General features: G+C 41.7%; 2 protein-coding genes across 2 annotated transcripts in view; both read right to left on the bottom strand.

The window, feature by feature from the left end:
- trim44 (tripartite motif containing 44) overlaps window positions 1–9244 on the bottom strand; it is a 64437-nt gene extending 55193 nt beyond the window's left edge. The window contains exon 1 of the mRNA XM_086109830.1: window positions 9156–9244. The gene's annotated coding sequence lies outside the window, so the exon portion shown is untranslated. The remainder of the gene's footprint in view (window positions 1–9155) is intronic.
- Window positions 9245–17931: 8687 nt separating this feature from the next.
- Window positions 17932–20106, bottom strand: fjx1 (four-jointed box kinase 1). Its single transcript, XM_086110322.1, has one exon. The coding sequence runs from the start codon at window positions 19750–19752 to the stop codon at window positions 18502–18504; it is 1251 nt and encodes a 416-aa protein (XP_085966448.1). The 5' UTR covers window positions 19753–20106; the 3' UTR covers window positions 17932–18501.
- Between the last annotated feature and the right edge of the window lie 1273 nt (window positions 20107–21379).

Here is a 21379-nt window from a genome sequence, read left to right as displayed (position 1 = left end):
AATCCTGGGCTGCTGCAATACACATGGTCTGCGTTTTTGCTGAATTCCCTGAAACATCTTTGGAGAATGCTTATGGCAGAGCAACGAACATGAAATTCAGAGGAGCCTTGGAGGACATTACAGGCATACCAATTGCACGCTTCCTCAACAAATTCGACATCTGTAGCATTGTGCTGTATGATTCCACTTTTGTTACCTTTTGTTGTGGGCAGCCTCAGGCACACTTGTGCAAAAATCGTGCAGTTTAATTATCATCTACAATCACTGGTGGATTGTTTCGGCATACATTTAGATGGATTTATGAACAATAGATAGATAGATAGATAGATAGATAGATAGGCGGCCTGGTGGTCGACTGGTTGGCGTGTGGGCCTCACAGTGCAAAGGTGCAGGGTTCAATTCCAGCTTTGGCCTTCCTGTGTGGAGTTTGCATGTTCTCCCCATGCCGGCGTGGGTTTTCTCTGGGTATTCTGGTTTCTTCCCACTTTCCAACAACACGCGTGACAGGTTAATGGAACACTATCAATTCTCCCTGTGAGTGTGAATGGTTTTTGATCAGCGATGTGTGCCCTGCGATTGGCTGGCAACCAGTACAGGGTGTACTCTGCCTACTGCCCAAAGACAGCTGCGATCCAGCACGCCCGGCGAAACTTGTGTGGATAAGCGGATCAGAAAAAAATGGATGGATGGATAGATGGATATAGATAGATACACTTACACACACACACACACACACACACGCACACACACACACACACACACACACACACACACACGGGTCAGTCCGCCTCAGCAGGCTCTCTGGGTGATCGCAAGCTTGCACAGCGTCACCATAGAGTTGGATTTTTTTAAAAATAATTACATTTAAAAAATCCACGTACAACTGAGAACCAGCTTTGCACTGGACAATCCGAAAAAAAAGCAGGAAACATTTTTCTCCGAGATGTCAAGCTGCCATGGCTGCCGCAGAGTGCACAATGGCAAAACACAATTTTGCAGATGACCCGCTGATTTTCTTAGTTTTTTTTTAATTCTCTTTTTATTAAACATTTTCATGGTTCACATGTTCATTATTGTACATGATGATCATCCAGACCTATTTTGAAAGTTGTCTCATTAACGATACATTCATACTTTAGTAAATGGCTAAGGCTGAGAAGACCTCTTTTTTATGTTTGGATTAGAAATGAGGGATTTAGTATTCATTTGTTGTAGTTGCGCTTGTAAGTCAGAGCCTTTTCATGTTCTGTACTTCTTCAGTGTCTTGGCGTTGATTGCACCATCCCTGCCTACAGTATCTTGTTTGATCCTAACTTCCTCTTCTACCCACTCTGTGATCAGGGTAACTCTCTTACACCACTAATTGTAGGGCAGTGATATACAACGAGCAGTTTTCTGTTGCTTTCATGGTTGACTCTTCTCTCAGAGAGGCAGAAATTGAGTGTCTGGGGATCACCGTACATGATTAGTGGAAGTGATTAAAGATGGGAGTGGGAATCTTATCTCTGGTCCTTTAGGGTTTAAGATGAAATAAAATCTAATTTAAGTAGAATTTACTGGTCTGGATCATCATAACCACCTGTCTAATATTGTGTAGGTCAGCCTATTGGTGCCAAGATAGTTTGAGCCCACTGAGGCATGGACTCCAGATGGGGTGCTGTGGTATTTGGCATCAAGACAGAAAGTACATTTATGGGGCTGCCATAGAATAGACTTGTTCTATGTGTGTCCAGGACATAGTGTACCTTTTCTCTCGGCCCAAGTCAGCTGACATAGGATCTAGCTCACCCACGATGCTAATGAAGACAAGCGGTACAGAAAATGGTTGGATGGATGGAGGGATCGGTATACAGCAAAATTCAAACCGAACCCCGTTATAGAGGATCAAAACTATAATCATGTTAAAGTGAAAAAAATCAAAGTACGGTATGCAAAAAAAAAAGAAGCACAATCTCGGTCTTTTCAACTGTCAGGCACACTCTGCCACAGCTGGACTCGTGTCTCACCATTATGGATGGTTTAGGACACAAGGCAGGACATCTGTGTTTTACACTAATGACATTCAGTGTTTCCCTCGTGATCCCTCTCAGCAGCCCCCTAAATGTGGTCAATATTCCTCTGCGCTCCCTGATGTGCGGTATCCTGGCACTGCTGTGGATGAGAAACAATTACAGTATGAAAACTCAAGTCTGCCGCTTTTGAATCGCTGAAGCCCCTGTGGGGCACATGCTTCGTTGCCTGCGACTCATTATACTCATGATTGCAGACAACTAACTTGGAGATATAAATGAACTGATTGAGACGTGTGAAGAAAAAATAGTGTGTATGTTAACCTTTTCCCTTATCAAGAAAAAATGACGAGTTCAAATGCAAGTTATCTTCTTTGTCGCCACTATCCTCAAGGTCCTAGTGACCCTCTCGATTGCGACCAACCATGTAAAGGTGTTCTATTGGAATCTACAAACCTGATAAGAAACACCAATCTCACCGAGGCAGCGATGGGAATTTTGGCTCTTTTTCGATAGCCGCTTCTTTCCTGCTTCTCTTGCTCTCTTAAAGTGTTTTTTTAGGCTCAGAAGTGGCCCCATTGTGTTTTTGACCAAATCATGTCCACGTAAAAAGGAATCGCTCATCTAAAAAATACATTACATCAAATATGAATCATCTATATTGCTTAAATGATTCACATACACGATGCTACAAAACATAAACTGTACAATACAAATACAAAGGAGCATCCAAAAAGTAAACTACCAGTACTTTTTTGTGTGTATTTTGTGGATAATTATTGTAGGACAGGACACCCATGCATGGTATCGCATGTACCGATGACTTTCATGTCATCATGTCTGTGGGACTGTTTCACACATTATCATTTTATTCTCTCCTTCAAGCTCAATCAACCATATATTAGCAGCAAGTAATCGAGAAATAACGGGCTTGAGTGACGAATGACGAGTTTGTGAAGATATATATGGGCTTGTGGTTGCCTTTAATGGATATTATGGTAACTGCATTAAAATGTGAATCTTACTTGTTGATATCTGCAATGAAAAGTTTTATTTTCAGTGAGTTTTACAGTACTTAGTAGTTGTTCTGGTTTTGCAGGGTTAAGTGTATGCACCATCGAACAATAGCGTGAGACAGTCTGCTATAGTTGCAGATCAATTTTTGTCTATATGACGCTTGATTTTGAAATCATAAATCTCTTTATTTTAGCATTGAAGATAACATATCTTATCCAATGGCCTGAAATCTAACAGTTGAACTGAAGGTAACACTGCACCTGCCAGTCAAAAGTTGGCAGCATATGCCTTATTTCTCTCCTAAGCACGCAGCGAGAAAGGACCTGGAGGAAGATGAGTGACTGCAAATGCATTTGGCTCCATCACTAAGGTAATTACAGATTTAAAGGTGGGTGACATTTACTCAATGTTCACTTGAGCAACCTTACCCGGCAAAAAAGGAGAATCTTTGTCTTATGTGTTGTTGCTATCACCACATGCAGGAGAGAACACGAGGGAAAATGAAAAAGAGAGGAAAAACAGAATAGCTTTGAAGGGGAATAAGGAGAGAACAGGTTTAGCAAAAGGGTTGGGAGGGGGAAGTCGGAAAGGCACGGAGTGAAAGGATAGAGATAGAATTTCATCTTCAAAACCGGCAAAGCAGTCTGCAAGCAAACAAAAGGATGAAAAGAGGACCCGCAGCGTTTCTCCGATTGACAGTTGGACGGGCTGCCATCTTCTTGCAGCCCCTCCCTCTCACGCTCTATCCTACTGTGAATCTCCACTGTCAACTGGCAAAGCAATGACTGGCCTGCCAGAGGGCGAGCACAGTGCTGTGTCAGCAAACATTAATGGAAATCTACCTGTCAAAGCAGGTGGGGGGGAGTTATGAAAAGCATCGGAAGAAAAGGAAAGGGTAGATGAAGAACAAAGGAATGATGCATCATTAAAAAAAAATGTAATGACTGGTAAAATGCTCATTAATTTGGCAGGCATCGTGACTAAGTGTTGTGTGTGTGAGCGTGTACATGCCTTGCAATCTGCCACTCTTTGTCCCCTGCCTCTGAATGAATTCAAGACTAGTCACAGTGAAAGCAGATTATGAGATTAAGTGGTGTGCTTCTGGGAAAACAAAAGATACCAATGTACATAGCAAATGGAAGGACGCCGGAACCGATCCATTCCTATGTATCGCTGTACTGTATGAATGCAATAGGTCATGCCACTGAGTGAAGTATTACAAGACAAAGTAAGAAAAGAAAGGTTAACCTGACTTTGCACTGGATGGGCGAGAGCAGAGAATTGCATCGCGAAATCATTAGCATGGGCTTTGGTTGAGGAATAACCTGCAGAGAATCACAATGACTGCTTATATCTCTCACAGAGTGGCAATCCTTTTCAAAATTCCCTCACAAATAGACCGCTTAATCCCAAGAGATTAAGTTGTATTTGCATGCACGTGTAACTCCCTGAGGAAACATTTGTTAACAAATGTAAATATGAAATCAGGATTGGAGGAGAGCCCAATATCATCCTTTCAACTCCTCTCGCTCCTTTCCGTTCATTCCTATTCGTCTTTCTTCCCTCTCCGGTTATGTATGTTTTGAAATAAGATCTCGTTGCCTCAACAAAGAATTGGGTCCCTTCCACAACACTCAACACATGGCAACAGATGTGTGGCAGTGAGTGTGAAGGGGGAGGGCAAAGGGCCAATTAGAAGGAGGCTGAGGAATGGAATGCGATGGAGAGAGAAAAGGAAGTAGGAGGACAACAAAAAGAGACAAATGGGGGGGAGGAATGGGATCACTGCGAAGAATAAAAGGTGCGAGGGGGGAGGGGGAAAGAAATGTAGAAGCCTTCGGAGGTTCTCAGACACTTTGCACAGCAGATGCCACATTCTGTCTGGCACAATGATATGTGGGCCGCTTCTATTTATACCCTCTCTGTGTCACGTCAGGCAGGGCAAGCACCCAGGTCCAGAACGGGGCTTTTGCACTTTCGCAGCTCTTCACAATGACTGCCTACACACATTACAAAGTAAAGAAGAATCAACAAAAACAGTTCTAGCAACAGTTCTAGCTTCACCATGCACCATGAAGAGATTCCCAACAATATATCGAATGCATGTGCTATATAATATAAAATATTACAAGTAATAGACAGTAAAGTGGCTCAGACGGGATTGAGCCTTTTCTGTTGCTGGTCCTGCTGTTTGGAATGACCTCGCGCCGAATGTTAGGCAAGGACTTCTTTAAAACTCATCTTGAAAGTCATTTTTATTCTTTGGCTTTTGACTCAGCATGAGACTTGATTTGTATTTTTGCTGATTTTGTGCTTTCTACTGGCTTAATCCATCCATCCATCCATCCATTTTCCGAACCGCTTGATCCTCACTAGGGTCGCGGGGGGTGCTGGAGCCTATCCCAGCCGTACTGGCTTAATTAATTAATTAATTAATTGAGTATTTTAATGTTTGGTGTATGAATTATTTTTGCTCCATGCACAACACTTTGTATACAGCGGCGGTTGTTTTAAAGTGCTCTCTAAATCCAATTGGGTTGAGTTGAATTGAGTATAATAGTGCATATACTGTCGGTAATTATAAAAGATCTTGCAGGTGCCACAAAATATGCACTTTTTGCTTTTTTCACTGACTGGCCAAATTGGCAGGTTAAATCTAGGCGAGAGTAGTGAAAGTGATCAAACGGTGCCTTTTGGATCACACTAGTTCCTGGAAATAACATCCAGAATTGGAACAGGATTGTTCCTTTCATGATGACAACCAATGGGAAAAGGAAAGGAAAATGGAAGTCTTATCATGTTTATTTTGGTATTCGTTCCACGTCTTACTTGCAGAAAGAAATGCTTGAGAGAGCTGAAAAACAAGCAAGGTGTCCGTGTCCATAATATTTGTGCTATCTACTTTGCTTTTGTGTTAGCTGGCATTGTTAAGAACAATTCCATGAAATATTTGAAATATTTGTCGCAGCAATACAACTCCAAAAATAAGAGGAAGACCTTAGAAAAAAGACAGCCCTCTGCACAACTATCACTGTCACAGACCAAGAGCCGTTGAAGTACAATACGATCAAGTTGAGCGCAGAGGGCTACGCTCACCATCCACACACACGCACACACACACACACACACACACAAATGCAAATCTACACGCACACACAAATGCAAATCTACTCACACATACACAAATATAGCGAGATAGACATTGCTATTTGACCTTGGATTGTACAATCACTGTCACCAGCTATATCAGAAGGAGGTGGCATTTTAAAGTGAGGGTTGGGGGGGATATTGTATCCAGGTGCAATAAAAGAAAACTGGATGCAATCCACAAAGGGTCACCTTTGAAATAATGAGAAATGAAAAGCTAAACCATGTCTTTGAGAATTATGTTTGTTATAGGAACAGTCACATTTTAAATGGGGCACGGTGTGAGCTGCCTGATGCTCTTGTCATTTTGGATAAAAAATGAAACCTATATTGAACGTGTGCAAAGCAGTGATTGAACACTGCAGTTGTCAAAAGAACCGAGCATGTGAGAATTGTGAACATTCCTCAGAGGAAGCATCAGGGAGAACAAAAGCAACACTTTCTGTTCTTTGAAGTGGCCCTTTGCTCCTTCTCAGCCATGCTGCACTCCCCCTTGCCCTGTACATCAGCAGGCCATATATCTACACCCTCATCTGCTGGTGTGCCTCTGAAGTTTAGGAATGTCCATCCTTTTGGTATTTGGGGCCCTCTGAATTATGGGAACACCTGGAATGCATAAAGGGGTGCAGCACTCGTGAAAAGGGAGGTGTTGCTTGGCATCCTTAAACCTATGAAAAGCAACATGCTGACACGAAGCTAGCCAGATGGATTAGTCATAGGTTAACTATCCTCGAACTCCTAATTAAAATTGGAATACATACACAGATTACAAGACAGGTCTTGTGACACATGCTTGCTTGCCAAGTAGCAACATCATATGGGGAAAAAAGTGCAGAGAATCTATGCCCGCCGCAGGGGAGTTTGTTTTTAAAGGTTGGGGGTTGTAAAAGCACAACATGGCTGGGGTCAGTGTGCGGCTTGACTTTCAGTTTCACACAACATGATCAGCAAGCCCAAAGTCACCTTAGCACCTCTCCATGTCTGTACATAGTTGCCACAACATGAGTTTTTTTTGTCTGTTCCAGAGGGACACATTCAAGGCCTTGGTTTTCCTTCAGGATGTTGTCCACGTCACGTGTCGAGCATCATAGAGACAGTTAATAGTGTTGATGATGTGTCTGTCGAGTCTGCTGAGAGACCAATTAGCTGTTAATGTTAAACAAAGTCCAGGAAAAATGTTCAATTAAAGGACTGCATATTCAGCAAATTTTAAAACTGAACATAGATTCTGCCACACTGCGCACATGCTAAATCTGAAAAGGCGTTCTGCAGTCCAATGCCTTGCTCAAGGGCCCCGCAACAGTGTTCAAGAAGCAGAGTAACGTTTTTCCACCAATGGCAATTTTCATTTTGCTCGTCCACAGCCATCCATAGTCATTGTTGCACTCCTAAAACAACAAATCTAACCGTGGCCCAATACTTACTACTGTATGTGACGTCAAATCACACCACACTTTATGTCAGAGGTTCTCATATGGAGGTAACATTAGACCACAACCCTATGCATTAAAGACCCAACAGCACTCTGGAAAAAATGGCGAGGCAAACAATCCTCTTATACTGAAGCACGACGCAGTTTGAGGAGGCCATCTGATATTTTGTCGCCTTCCTTGATTCCATGTTCCTTGGTTTGGTTCAACAAGATAAGATAAGATAAGATAAGATATCCTTTATTTGTCCCACACTGGGGAAATTTACAGCCTCCAGCAGCAAGAATGTAGGCAGAAAGAAGAAAGAAGAAAAAACAAACAAACACCGTTCAATTAAGTGCAATATAAATACAAAATGGATAAATCGCAGTGCTATTTACAGTTGTTTTCCACATCATTTAATTATTATTAATATTATTGTTGCTATTTTTATTTTTTGGCATGTCCTAAAGGCATGGCACTTTAGGACACTTAAAAAATAGCCCTTTCGTTTGTTTATTTTGGATGCATATAATTTGCTGGAGTTACTATGGACATATTCTGGTAGTTATTTGGCCTTGTTGTTTTTCTGTCATTTTCTGTATTCTTATTCTGCAACATTTGTCCTCTCTTCCTTACCTTATTCTTTGCCTGTTTTTTTCCCCCACACTTTTACTTCCAAGAAACTAGCACGGCGCTCAGCAAACAGCTGTTTTGTTGAGCTGTTTGCTAAATTGAACTTAAAGAAAGAAAAGAAACCCAACAAACACCAAATGAATTGAAGCATGTCTTCCTGGATCACAGTCATGCTGGGGAAAAAGGACATTCCCCTTGCTCCTCCTAGAAATTTGGAACCACGTCTAAATTGAACAATTCAAATTCAAGAAGTAAAAAGTATTTGCCAGCAACTAATTTGTTTAGTTACTAGATGTAATAATGTTGTATCCCAACCATTTACATATCAAAAGGCATTCCACACTCACAACATTTCCTGATGAAAATGTCTGGAATAAAGCCATGCAGATGACAAGCCCAATGCTGCTAAATGAAAAGCGACGTGCCCATCAGTTATTTTTTAACATGCTATGCTTTCTCAGCATTGCCCTCCAAAAGACACACACACACACACACACACACAGTCAGTAAATGTAATTTTTCATTTCCCACTGGATGGCGATGAATTTTGCCATTTAGAGTGACATATTTCATACCCCAGGTGTTCAATAAAACTTTCTTCTCCTCTTTTAAAGATAGATGATATGACATGAGGCGGTTTCAAATAAAAAAAAAAGAGCTGGAATAAAGGACAGCAGGAAAGAGAGATGATTGCCTTTGTTGAAGAAACTGGTACATTACAAGGGCATCTTTGGAAATGTTCAAATCGATACATTTGTCTTCCAATAAAACTGATTTTGTTTCTTTGGATCTTACCGGAAGGTTTAGCCCCTACCTCCAGCCAATGAATGTTTGCACAGTGCACAGGAAATATTTACAGAGGACGAACAGATGTGACCATATATATAAGGAAATTAAAAGCTGGAAAGGACACCGTGTTACCTTGTTGAATACTCACTTGTTGAATGGATCCAAATTTGGTCTGTATGTACTGGGAGGCTAAACAGTTGCCGCAACGATTGAGGTTAGGAAATGCGTCACTGTACATCCTGGTTTTCTTTTGTTTAAGGTAGTGCTAGGTTGTGGTAAAACGCTAGACTTGCCCTACAGGTGTGTCATAATAGCTGGGTCTGCCTGGGAGAGAGTCTGGCTGACTTCCTTTTTGAGACAAGTCAGTAAAGCGTGTGACAACAAGTACCGGTATGTGCTTCACTCGGCAAGTGGGGGAAGTCAGAAGACTACAGTATTGTATATGGAAAAAGGCTTCACAAAGCACCAAGTGTGTCTCAAACCACCACCGCTTTGACCTTTGCAGGAGAATTAGCCAGTGCTCTGCAGATTTGCCAATGCTGCGGGACAAGAAGAATCACTCTTGGTGAGGCCAACTGAACATTTAGCTGGTCCAATCAAATTTTTGTGTGGTGAGGAATTGGTATGCAATGCGGGTCAAAGTGCCTAATTCGAAATTAGGACCGGTACAAATTCAGCTATGAGCAACTCAGTAAACAATAAGAAAAAAAGACAAAAAATATGGAACAATACAGTATATGCTGCTTAGTTGGCCTGGACTGATACTGTACTTCAATCCTTTATCTGCAGCTGTAACGAGAATCTCACTAAAATGTAAGCACTTTAAAAAATGTCATGGAAATTGGCTTTACTTCTTTTTTTTTTCTTTTTTTTTCGCCAAATCCCATTCATGGTGTGTCTGTTCCTTACTATTTTCCTTGACTGGTTAAAATGAATGGTCATTAAAACAAAACTCATGATAACCCAATACTTTTGAACATACATTGGTGCCTTGAGATACCACTTTCATTTATTCCGTGATCACATGCGTAACTCAAAAAACATCTATCTGAAGTCATCTTGTCACACATAAATGAACGATGAGGCTACATATAAATCTTGCTAGCAACTTGAAAACTGTCAACCACACCTTGAAAGCATTATGACACTGCCACATACTGTAGATAGTATCGATTAACCCATATTTGATGTCTTGCGTTATTTCTTAGCATTAAGCAAAGTGGGCTTTTGTAAGGCAAAGTGAATGTGTTTCGATTAAACACACAACATGTAATTCTCTTTGTTTTATGTTTAGGTTGACAGTGAATGTCAAATGGAGAATTGTGCACTATCAGCATAACTGCATCTTGTTTTGAAGTGAGTTGAATTGAGTTCACTGCCACCATACGGCACTTGTATCTCGCTTTTTGCTCTCAAGTCAAAGCAAAACACAAACACACAAAAAAGTAATTCATATCATTTGTATCTAAACATGTCAATAAATCCCTGCATATTCCTGAATATATGTGTGATGCCTGTGTGATGGTTGTTCCACATTTACAGTATTTTTATTGGGTCAGAGATATAATGATGAAAGTGAGATCCTGCAAATCGCCACAGAGTGCGTAAAAGAACAAGATTCAGCTTTTGAAAAGTTGATTATTGCTCTGTGGAGATGCTTTGAAGTTTTGACTTTGGTACTTTGCTGTCACCACTTTATTTCATGTTGTGCCAAAAGTGGTGAGGAGGAGTGAGAGTTGGAGTTGCCTGGGATACCACAGAAACGATGCAGAGCTTAAAAAAAAGTCGTCTTAAAAGCTTTAGGATGGTGACAGAGACAACACCCAATGTTTTATTTTCTCCGACTCAAAATGGGGCATTTTAACCCTGATACTTACTAAGGTAATGAATCACTTCAGAACGACCAGGATTTTTTGGCCAACTTGTTGACCTTTACAAACAAAGTGTTTCTGTTGTTTTCCTTCCCAGACTTGCAGGCTACAGCAACTCTGGTTTATGGTCTGTTTTTGCACTCAAGCCAAAGCTGAATATTCATCAATTTACATCATCTTCATTAAGCTATATTTGGATTATCGTGCCACTATTATGACAGATTGCCCCCAGTCTTTTGTGGCCTCTCACCATCAGCAAGGCATGTCAAATCTTATTCCAATGACAATGAAACTACGGAGTCAGCCATAAACCCCCGCTCGTTTGCCTGAGGCGAGCTTTTGCATTATCCCACTGATATTGAGGGAAAGATGCTACCACCTGGGTCCAACCCTAAATAGCTACCATTCCTGCCTGTCCTCATCACTGCATGGTTGACTGCCCTCCGCTTCTCTCTTTACTCTTTGTCAACTATCTACTTAAGTGATTGGCTCTTCTGACATCTTCCCACAGCTTTAGTCATTCTCGTGTGAAAGTCCAACATTGTAGAGCATGGAAAGCCGCACTGCTTGTGCAGCACAACAGACTGTGATGGTGTCACAAACACACAATTTACATGCAAATGACCAAATTACAGCGTTCCTGCACTGTCAGTGGATACTATAATTCAAGAGCACTACCTTGGATAGGTTACACCCTGAAACCAGCAGAGCAAGAGACGCGGCAAGGGATCAAGTCAGCCCGGAAGAATATGCTTTTTCAGCAGGCTCGAAGAATTTTGTCATCACACGTCCTCTTGCCCTTCTATATATTGATTTTGCCGGCACTTCAGGCATGTCTGGCACAAAGCCTGTATGACTTTGTCACAGCAAACTGAGCAAATCACAAAAGCCATAAACTCTGTCAAACAAGCACTTTAACGCCAATTTACGCTGCAAGGCTTAGAGTCCAATTCAAATTTAGGGCCTATGACAGATTTATTTCTTTATTTTTTTTACAAAGTACGTGAGTAAACAATTCAAAATCTGAAATCATTATAATTCATTTTATAATTATGTACATTATCTAGATAATAGCACTTTATAATAATGACATTTTCCATATTTTCATTTCTGTCATGTTTTGCATAATGGTAGGTGGAGGACCCCAAAAAGCAGGGAGGCAGGAGGAGCAAGGTGGACTGAGCAAAATACAATAACAAAAACACTTGCAGGAGTACACTGTAAAAACTAAAAGAAGCATACAAACAAAGTCCCGAAAACCACAGGAAACTAAAGTAACAAAAAACTATGACAGAAACAAAACATGACCGGGGCACACAAACACACAAATGTTCCAAACAAGACTGGCAGACCTCTGGGAACTAAATACAAGCAAAGTGACGAGACGAGAAACACCTTGAGGGAGCTGATTGGTTCAACACAAGGGACCCGGATGGCGAGAACAGGTGGAGACAAAAAGGGCACATGGGTCATCGGGCAATAATTTGTAAATACAGCACTCACACGTGTGGACTGACCAACAATATAGATATGTGAATTTTTTTTTTGAAATTCTCCATATTGTGACAAATGAGCCAGCAATATGCACAATAAATGTATTGTGTTGCAAAATAATTTGATGAATTACTGGTTCTGTAATTAGAGGCCAGTAAAAATTGTGCTATTCTTATTGTCTTATTACATATATTTTAAAAGGGGGATTGGCAACAAAAAATGCTTGCAATATATCAACATTTTGCAAATTTGGTATTTTAGCAAGAAGCATGAGGTTAATCGCGGGCCACATGAAATGATGCGGCGAGCCGGATCTGAGCCCCAGGCTTTGAGTTTGACACCTGTGCTCTTCAGCATTGATGTTTGCTCAGAAATCGCTGCATGGTGCTGGTTCCGATATGGGCAGGTGCAGGTCTTTACACAAATTCTGCAGTGAAATGTGTTTGTGAAAAGGAGTGAAAAAGAAAACTCAAGAGTCATTTCCATAAGCACACTAATTCTCATTTACATGGAGATGAACCTAATGCAAATGAGCATGCTCTAGAAAGTGGCATCCTTGCTGTAGCAAGGCAGCACAATATGGAAATTTCAAAACCTAAGCATGTCAATCAAATGTCATGAAGAGTAAAAATGGCGGCTACAAAAAGTATTCTAACTAATAAACACCTTCTGTGAATAAAACAAACACATGCTAAACAACATCAACAACAACAAGAAAAAGCAATAGTATTTTCTGGCAACTTTCTGCTTTTTTGGTGTTGATAGTAGTATGTGTCACTGGTTGTGTGTGTTCGTGGGAATTTACTTTTAAATTAAATTGCTCTTCAATGCAAATACTGGTAGTTCTTTCATCCACCAAGTTTGAAATTACAAGAAAATATGGATATTGAAAAAACGTGTCTGTGAGAGAGACATTTAAAATTTTACCGTATTGCAATGTAACTTGTGCCAAATTCAGGGGTCATCAATGTGGTGCCCACCGGCACCACATTGGATTGGATTGGATACAACTTTATTGTCAAATGTACTGTATGTGTAACATACAGCACAGATGAAATTTCTTCACTCTCAACATAAAAGAAGAGGAGCTGCTGCGGGTGTCCGCGCCGCTATCAAAAGAAAAGTTAACCAAAAAAAATGCAGATGCAGATGGCCTGCAAGGACCACAAGAGTAGCCCACTGGGCTGTTCTAAAAACTGCTCACCAGTAACAGGACATTGTGATTTTCTAGGGATGTTTAAGAAGTGGTCATTTTAAAATGTGAATACGAGCAGAGATTTATGAAAATGGTGTTCCATTTGATATTTTTCGGTTTCCTCATTATCGTGAGAAATCATTAATGCGATCAGTGTCTTCACAAAGATGAATATTAATGCAGTGTTAACAATAACATGTCGTATTAAGTCAAGTCAAAGGAATTTATAGAATTGCTACAGCTACAGCGACAGCTGTTAAATAGAGATGTATTCATTGTATTGTATAACGTCTCAAAGGGCTTAACAAACCCATAGTGGACAAATACTAACGACATCCCCTGATCTTAACCTGACAGGAGGTTAAAGGTAATTTGAGCTAATTTGTTGTTTCAGAATTATGTATCGAATTAGTAGCCCTTCGCACTAATCAATAGCCATGAAGTAGCGCTCACTTTAAAAATTGTTGGTGACTCCTGGCCTAATTTAGACAATGCTGCCCTCACACTAGGTTTTGGGCAGAGAGACTAGGCAAAGTTCCGCTATTTTGAGGACTCAACTGAAGACCAATCATGTCAAAGTCAAAAGGCCAGATGACCTGCAGCGTTAGCCCTAATTAAGTCAAGTATGACATTATCATTAGAATGAGCTTCTCATAACCAGCATATACGCCACTGTTTAGCAAAACTGTTGATGTGGAGCTGGGGGATATTTGTATTTGGTGATGTGCTCGGAGCATTTGCCACACGCACAGATCCGGATACTGATCGACAAATAAAGCTTGGTGATTAAGCCTTGCCTCGATGAGTTGAAAATAAATATTTGCCTTTTTGGGGGCGCACTTATCTCTTTAGACTCCGGGCTCCTTTATAACAAGTAGTAAACTGGTCATGATAGCATAAGATGTACGCTGCACTGTCACCAAAGTAGCCCTCATCGCCTCCACCACCATATAATTTCAAAAACTGTGTTAAAAGAGCACATCAAGTATGCTGTAGTTATTTATCCTTTGTTTATTTAGAGCCAAGAACATCAGAGACCTTCCACAAAGAGACCTGGAAACTGTTTTAAAAGGTGACAATAATGCATGTCTCGTTTAGAGCAGAACTCATCTTCTTGAAGTGCCCATTGAAAGGATGTTTGCATACTCAGTGATTGTGCGCTTGTGCTCGTGGAAATAAATCCAGAGTATTCCTTATTGAATTCTTCACATCAGGGCATCTACTCTATGTAAAAATGGATTTTGTTACACTATTTTCTCTATGTGAAGGAGTGTTAATGTTTACATCCAATTAAATAAAAATGGCAACTTTCTGCAGGACATTTTGGAGACAGGCCTTGAATGATGAAGCATAACAAATACAAAGTAGGATGGAATTGTGTGTTGAAATTAATCTGGATTTATTTTTGTGCAAAGTCGACCATGAACTAAATCGTATTGGGGGGGGGGGGCGGGGGGGATTCTCAAATGAGGTTATGACACATCTTTTTGTGATTACCAGGACATGTATTTTTGCTGATTTATACAGACTGCAAGATACATTATAATGAGTGGAAATATCGTAATTGTTTTTGCTCTTTGTGAAATCTACATCAGTGTAAAAAGTAGTTTTGATGAATTATTAAACTAGGATATAACACATTGATGCAAAAAAAATGGTATAAGGAAGAATGATCGGTAAGTAGGGAGTCAGGTTTTCCTTAATCTGCAGGCATGGCACCAGTGAAAGATTGGACAACAGCTGTCTTTAGTTCTTGCCCTTACACACAGCATTCTTGTCTCATTTTCATTTTGCTCCGTGACCTCCGCAAAATACAAAACTATAAAACTGCACTTACATTAGATGAATACAACAGTGTTTCCTGCTCCAAGCTCCGTCTTAAACTTGCAAGATGGAATGAAATGTTGACCAGAAATGGCTGTAGTTATAAAACAACACGAGACTTGAGGCAACTATTTGTAATTCAGACATCGTTCTTTGTTTAGTTTTTTTTTTTCAGCTGAGAAATGTGTTGCTCTGTTGCCTGACTACAACTTTTGTCTTTCTTGAGGAACAAACCCAAAGGCCCTGACCTTATGTTTGTACCCCTGGTTTGAACACAGTCATGCTTTGTGCCAGCTCTCCCAGCACACCAGTCCCTGAATGTCCGGCCCACAATGCGAAAGCCCCTCTAGTCCTTGCCCCAGCCCCCCACGATTGACCCTTTATGAACGGTATCCACTCAGCTGTGACTAAGTGACTCTCCCCCTATGTGCGGTGTTTTATAATGAAATCATTCAGCCATGCGCAGGAAGTCCCCTGCACTATGTAGCCTTGAAAGAATGTCAGTTATGTCTATCAACTCACACATGGCGAGGGGGAGCGAGCCTGAGTTAGTCACTTATTTAATGGCAAAACACCTACACATTCATTTAGCTTTTTGTTTATTTATGCCTAAAATATTGTTAGACTGGTTTTTAATTCATGTAAAAAATGTTGTGCTATTAAAATTATTAGCCAAATCAATTGTCACATTCTGGTGGGAGTTATAAAAAGGAAGAGAAAAAGTGATCAGAGTTCAAGCCTTCAACATGAAAGACAGTCTGTGTACACAGCCGGTTCCTGTTTCATTTTCCTGTTGGAGAACTCGCTGCGTGTGTGTGTGTGCGTGTCCATGGAGATGATCCTCCCTCTGCTCCTCTGGAATGTTTGCTATGTGCACAAAAAGAGGAAGATCAGCTGAAGTACCTGCAGATCTGTGCTGGGGCATGCAGCTCAGGCTGCATGACCGTGGGAGCCGGTGGCTCTTTGTACACACACACACACACACACACACTCACACGCACACGCACACACAAACACAAACAAGTACCACATGTGAACAGAACCACAGCGCACTGGCATTTCTTAGGCTGTAATTAAGTACCACATACTGCTTTAGTGCCATGAGCTATAGGAAAAGTTTAATTCATTACAGTGTCACAGGATTTTGTTGCCTGTGGAAGAGGATAAATTGGGGGTGGACTTGAAAAACTTTGCAATGCTAACCAAAACAAGCCAAGGCGAAAGTGTGAGCCATGCATAAAAAGTTAAGGCTAGATGTGATTTACAAAGTGAACATTTTTTGAATCATTCAAAAAATTTAGAACATTAGTTGATTTCACTACCAAATAAGTGAACAGTGAACAAAAGATGTGAACCTCAAAGGTCAAGATGTGAGGCGAATCATGAAAGGCAGAAAAAGCAGGAGGGTTGTGAGTCTGGTTTCCACGTGCAGACCACAGTTAATCATTGTGTTTAATCCCTGGTGTCTGCAACCCATCATAAATCTCTTTGCAGGGTTCAGCATGAACAAGCATGCTTAGATGGTGCCCAGCTGTACGCACAATCCACGTAACAACCCACCACCCCCACTCCAGTGAAACTCAAGTCAACATATTAACCGTAGAACCAGCGCCCAACTCGTTATCGTGACCTCCTTTTCCCGAGAGTTAGTGCACATATTGATCTACTAAGCAGTTGGTTTCGCCGGGTGAAAATGTTATTACCTGCTTAACCCTGTACACTGCGTCGCTGCCATTGTGACCCACCAGGCAAGACCGCAAATCATTTGCACGTGCTCCAAACATAGAAACGGCGGATGAATCACTGTTCGAATAACATACGCAAAACCTCTCATACCACGAACTCTACAAATAGTGATGCGCCCTGGAGTTGGCTGAACATACAGAAGTAGTAAAAGAAACCAGCTGCAGAATAGCAGGGAGGCTGAAAATATGACTTTCTAAACATGCATAGTTGGTTTTCGCTTTGAAGATCAGAGAAGTCCAATCTGTTCGGGAACTAATAAAGAATGAGCCTTTTTAAAACGGTCAAATAAACCCTTGCAGTGTTGGAGCGACAGCCTGAAGAAGTAATACTGACCATCAGGCACTCATGTGCTTTGAATCCATTTCACTGTTCAAATTTAACCTTTGAAAAACAGTAAACAAAGCCCTCATCTGAGGGAAAGAGCATTAATTAGCCTAGCAGCGTAGCATGTTTTTTGCTCTTTAACCGAAGAGACAAATTCATTCAATGAAGCCCTTGATTCAGGTGAAAGACAGATGAGAAGAAATTTCAACATAGTTAAGAAATAGCAAATCCTTTTGCAAACGTATCAAATGATGTCACTTGTCTCCTCCATAATTCCTGGTAAGATTATAAAGGATTAGCGTTTCCCGTTGTAGCGTGCCTTTGGCTGGCAGGATGGCTGAGAGGGAACATTCATGCCAGGACCACGCATTTATACAACACAATGAAAGCACTGTAATGATCAGCACAGTGGCTTGTGCAGGCTACTAAATGTTTGACGCACCATAGTAACTGTTCAGCAACACACAGTGTTTCAACATAAATTAGTGTATATTTCAAAAGAGAAAAGGGACAAGATAGTTTGGAATGTTACAATGCACATTCAATTAGCGGACCTCTGACTTGCCAAAACAAGTTGGTCAGCAATATTTACACCATGTACAGTTGAAATGCTACACATTTAAGGCTGAATAAAAAGAAAAATACAGGTGCCACGCTGCCTGTCCGGCAACTAACTGTGCAAAAAGATTTTCTAGAAAATCGACCATATGTTCACAGAAATAAAGTATTAAACATTGAACTGTAAACAGTAAGGCGTGGGAGTTTATCATATCTAGATTAAAGACCATACGGCAATAATCCAAACAGGGGTTATATGTTACCCCATGCAGTCACTATTATAATCTTTACATGTGGTTCGAGTCAAGTAATTGTACCAAGTGGGATTCACGGTGTGAGATGAATCAGCAGGGATTAAGCTGGCACAAATAGTTATAAAGTAGGCGTCACATTTTATCCATAAGAGGTAGGTAGTTCACTTGGATATTCGAGCCAAAGCTGTCATATTTGCATCTTTGGGCCACAGACTCCATCGTGGCTGCTCATAGCTGGCCGTACTTCTCTTTGCAATGTAGAATGTGTTTGTATACTCTGTCTATCCTGTCCTGGAGGACAGCGGCGTGCTCGTCTGAAAGGAAGCCCAGCTTGGCTGACAAAGGCTCGCTGTCTCTGTAGAGCTGTAGCAACCTTATCCTTGAGTCTCTGCGCTGGTGGAGCTCGGCCACGCGCTGCGCGGTCCTCTTCCTGAACACGCACACGGAGCTCAACACCGTCTGGTGATATTGCTCCCACATGTTCAACACCCGGAAGCCGTGCACTAACCCCGCTTCGTTATCGATAAAAACGAGATCCCCGCGCGGCGTTTTCAGGAGATTGTTCGTGTCTCTTTCCATGACGCGCGCGTCCCACTGCAGGCTGAACAGATTGCTCACGAGCCGGTCAAAGTTGGCCGTCATGTAATCGAATATGATCAGGTCGCTCCACTGCATGAGATCCACAAGCTCCGCCGTGCTCTTGTTTAGGAGCTCGGGGTGCAGCCCGCTGCTCTCCTGGCGTAGCGGAGCAGGCGTGACCACCCCGCTTAGGTTGGAGACCCACTCGGTGAGAGAAACCACAGCGTGGTCGCTCCATTGTAGTCCGCCGAGGCGCGTCCTCACCGCCCCCCATTGTTCATTGTAGCTGTTTAGCTGCGACAGTATTAGTGGGGGCACATTGGTGATGCCCAGTAAGCAAGCAAGGTAATAGGTCAAAGTTTCACCTTGCACCTGATCCGCGTTGATCCCGTAGCGCACGCACGCTTTGGAGCCATCCGCAAAGGTGGCGAGCTGATTGGATGTCCTGCCGCATCCTGGCTCCAGCTTCACGACCCGCGCCGCCCTCGCCCTGTCTCGCCAAGCATGGGCGTGTTTCGCCGTAAAGCCCACCGGGAGTAAATCCTCCAGCCATGCGCTCCAAAATATGCCATCCTCCACGGGGGGGTCCAACTTGACAAACCCTTCCTGTGGAGTCGGCTGATTCCCATTCACGTTGTCATGGCGACTTCCCGCTGGGTACTCACTAAGGTTGTGAGCCTTGAGTTGGGTTCTGTGCGCCGCCGGGACAGCGAGCAGAGTCCGGAAAGTTTTCAATGAAAGATCCACGGGGAGTTTGGGGTAGAACGACCCCGCGCCTGGCACGGTGAAGCCTCGTTTGTGTCGCTCCAAGCGGTCCTCCAGTGAGCTCCACACGTAGAAAACGCCCGCGAACGCGCTCAGCAAGAGCAGCGCGAACAAGTTGGATGTCACAACCCTCATGGCGAAGACAAAACAAAAAAAAATTAAATAAGATCCGCTTCTATTCAAGCCGAGGTTGAGTTGGAGCGACCGAAAGCCTGTGCGCCCCCGGACCCAGCGGCTGGCAGTCGGACTGCTTGAGAATGAGACTCCGAAGCGGTGTGCCGCTCATCTCAGATGCTTATCAAAAGCCTCCTGTATGCAGAGACATTTTGGATTTGTCCTCTACTGAACCCTCTCTGGTGATGGAGTGGCTCTCTGCGCGTGAACACCTCACTGCTTCTCATCTTCCTCTCTTTCGCTCTTCTCCCCTTCTCTCTCTCTCTAAGGAAACCGGTGCTGGGTATGTTTGATTTGTGGCGGTGTTGGCTGGTTGAGAAGCTTGGCTGTGAGACACGTGATTCCAGTCCCGGGTTGGTGGGAGGGTCGTGCGGAGGAGGGAGCGGGGAGGAGTGGAGCAAGTGCACCATGCGTCGTGTGAGTGTGTGCCTGTGTTATGTGTGTGAGTGCAGTGACTTTTTAATCCTTTCATATTAAAGCAGCAGTTTTCTGAAACAGACTCATCACATTTCTATCTCATATTTCCACCCACTTAATCCCCTCCAGGTAACATATTTTCAAAACCGAGGCAGATTTAAAAAAAAAAAAAAAGAAAGAAAAGATTCCCATTTGCCCAGAAAGCAACAGTATAATGATGTGATTTCAGAGGTGGCAAAATTACTTGAATTAGTGTTTACTTATCATACAGATATTGGCGTAAAAAACACAAGTGAAAGTAGAAATACTGATTCACCTTTAAAAGTGAAGAAAAAAGAAAAAAAGGCTCTGAAATGTACAAAAGCAAAAATAAAAACAAAATGTTACTGTTAGTAATACAGTATGTCCCAAAAGTCACTACTATCCACTTCCATTTTCTATGTCATTTCAGGTATCAGTTGAACAGATGTGAGGCCATCAACATTTAATAGCTTAGGCTTGGCACTTTAAGCCTATCATTCTCTTGCCCATAGCTCACCATGTGACACTAAAGCAACATTACAAAATTTCAGCCTGGCACCAAATACTATTATTATGTTAACCGACCTCAGGTTGGTTAACATAATAATCTTCTGCTTGAAGCCTCTCGGAATCAAGCTTTTGTTGACGCTGAGATCAAATGCAGTCCACCGGATAAATGCCATCACAAAGAGTTAGGTGTTTTCATCAGTGGCCATAAAGTAGCAGGCCTTCCACTGCATAGTTTGTCAAAATACATGTTGGAACCTTCTAAAACTGCTGCTGCAATGCGACAATAATATGTGTGTTAACTATAATATATAAATAGAGTTGTTGGTACAGAGGATGTTAAGAGTATTAGGGATAGCTACATATTAGTGTATAAATATGCTTATTGTGACAGAAATGCGTGCTACATATTGGTACACAGTTTATCATTTTATATATTATGCTATGATGAGAGAGTGGTATATGAATATTCTTAAATATTATTTATAAATTGGTAATAAAATAAAAATTGAAGGATAGGTCCACATAAGTTTATACCTCTGCCAGCTCGTTTTCTAAACATGTAAATGATCAAATGTGCCTAAGCAGGTACATGTAATTTATTCCTTTTGTTTGATTATTTATTATTATTTTTTTAAGTATT

This window comes from Hippocampus guttulatus, chromosome 4 (assembly GCF_054856545.1).
Source record: "Hippocampus guttulatus isolate MCC_2025c chromosome 4, RoL_Hgut_1.0, whole genome shotgun sequence".
NCBI classification, from domain to species: Eukaryota; Metazoa; Chordata; class Actinopteri; order Syngnathiformes; family Syngnathidae; genus Hippocampus; species Hippocampus guttulatus.
Note: the sequence above shows the minus strand (reverse complement) of the source record. Positions and strands in the feature narration are given on the sequence as shown.

Excerpts from the sequence above, each read along its gene's own strand:
- fjx1 (XM_086110322.1), bottom strand. The coding sequence starts at position 19,752 with ATGAGGGTTGTGACATCCAACTTGTTCGCGCTGCTCTTGCTGAGCGCG.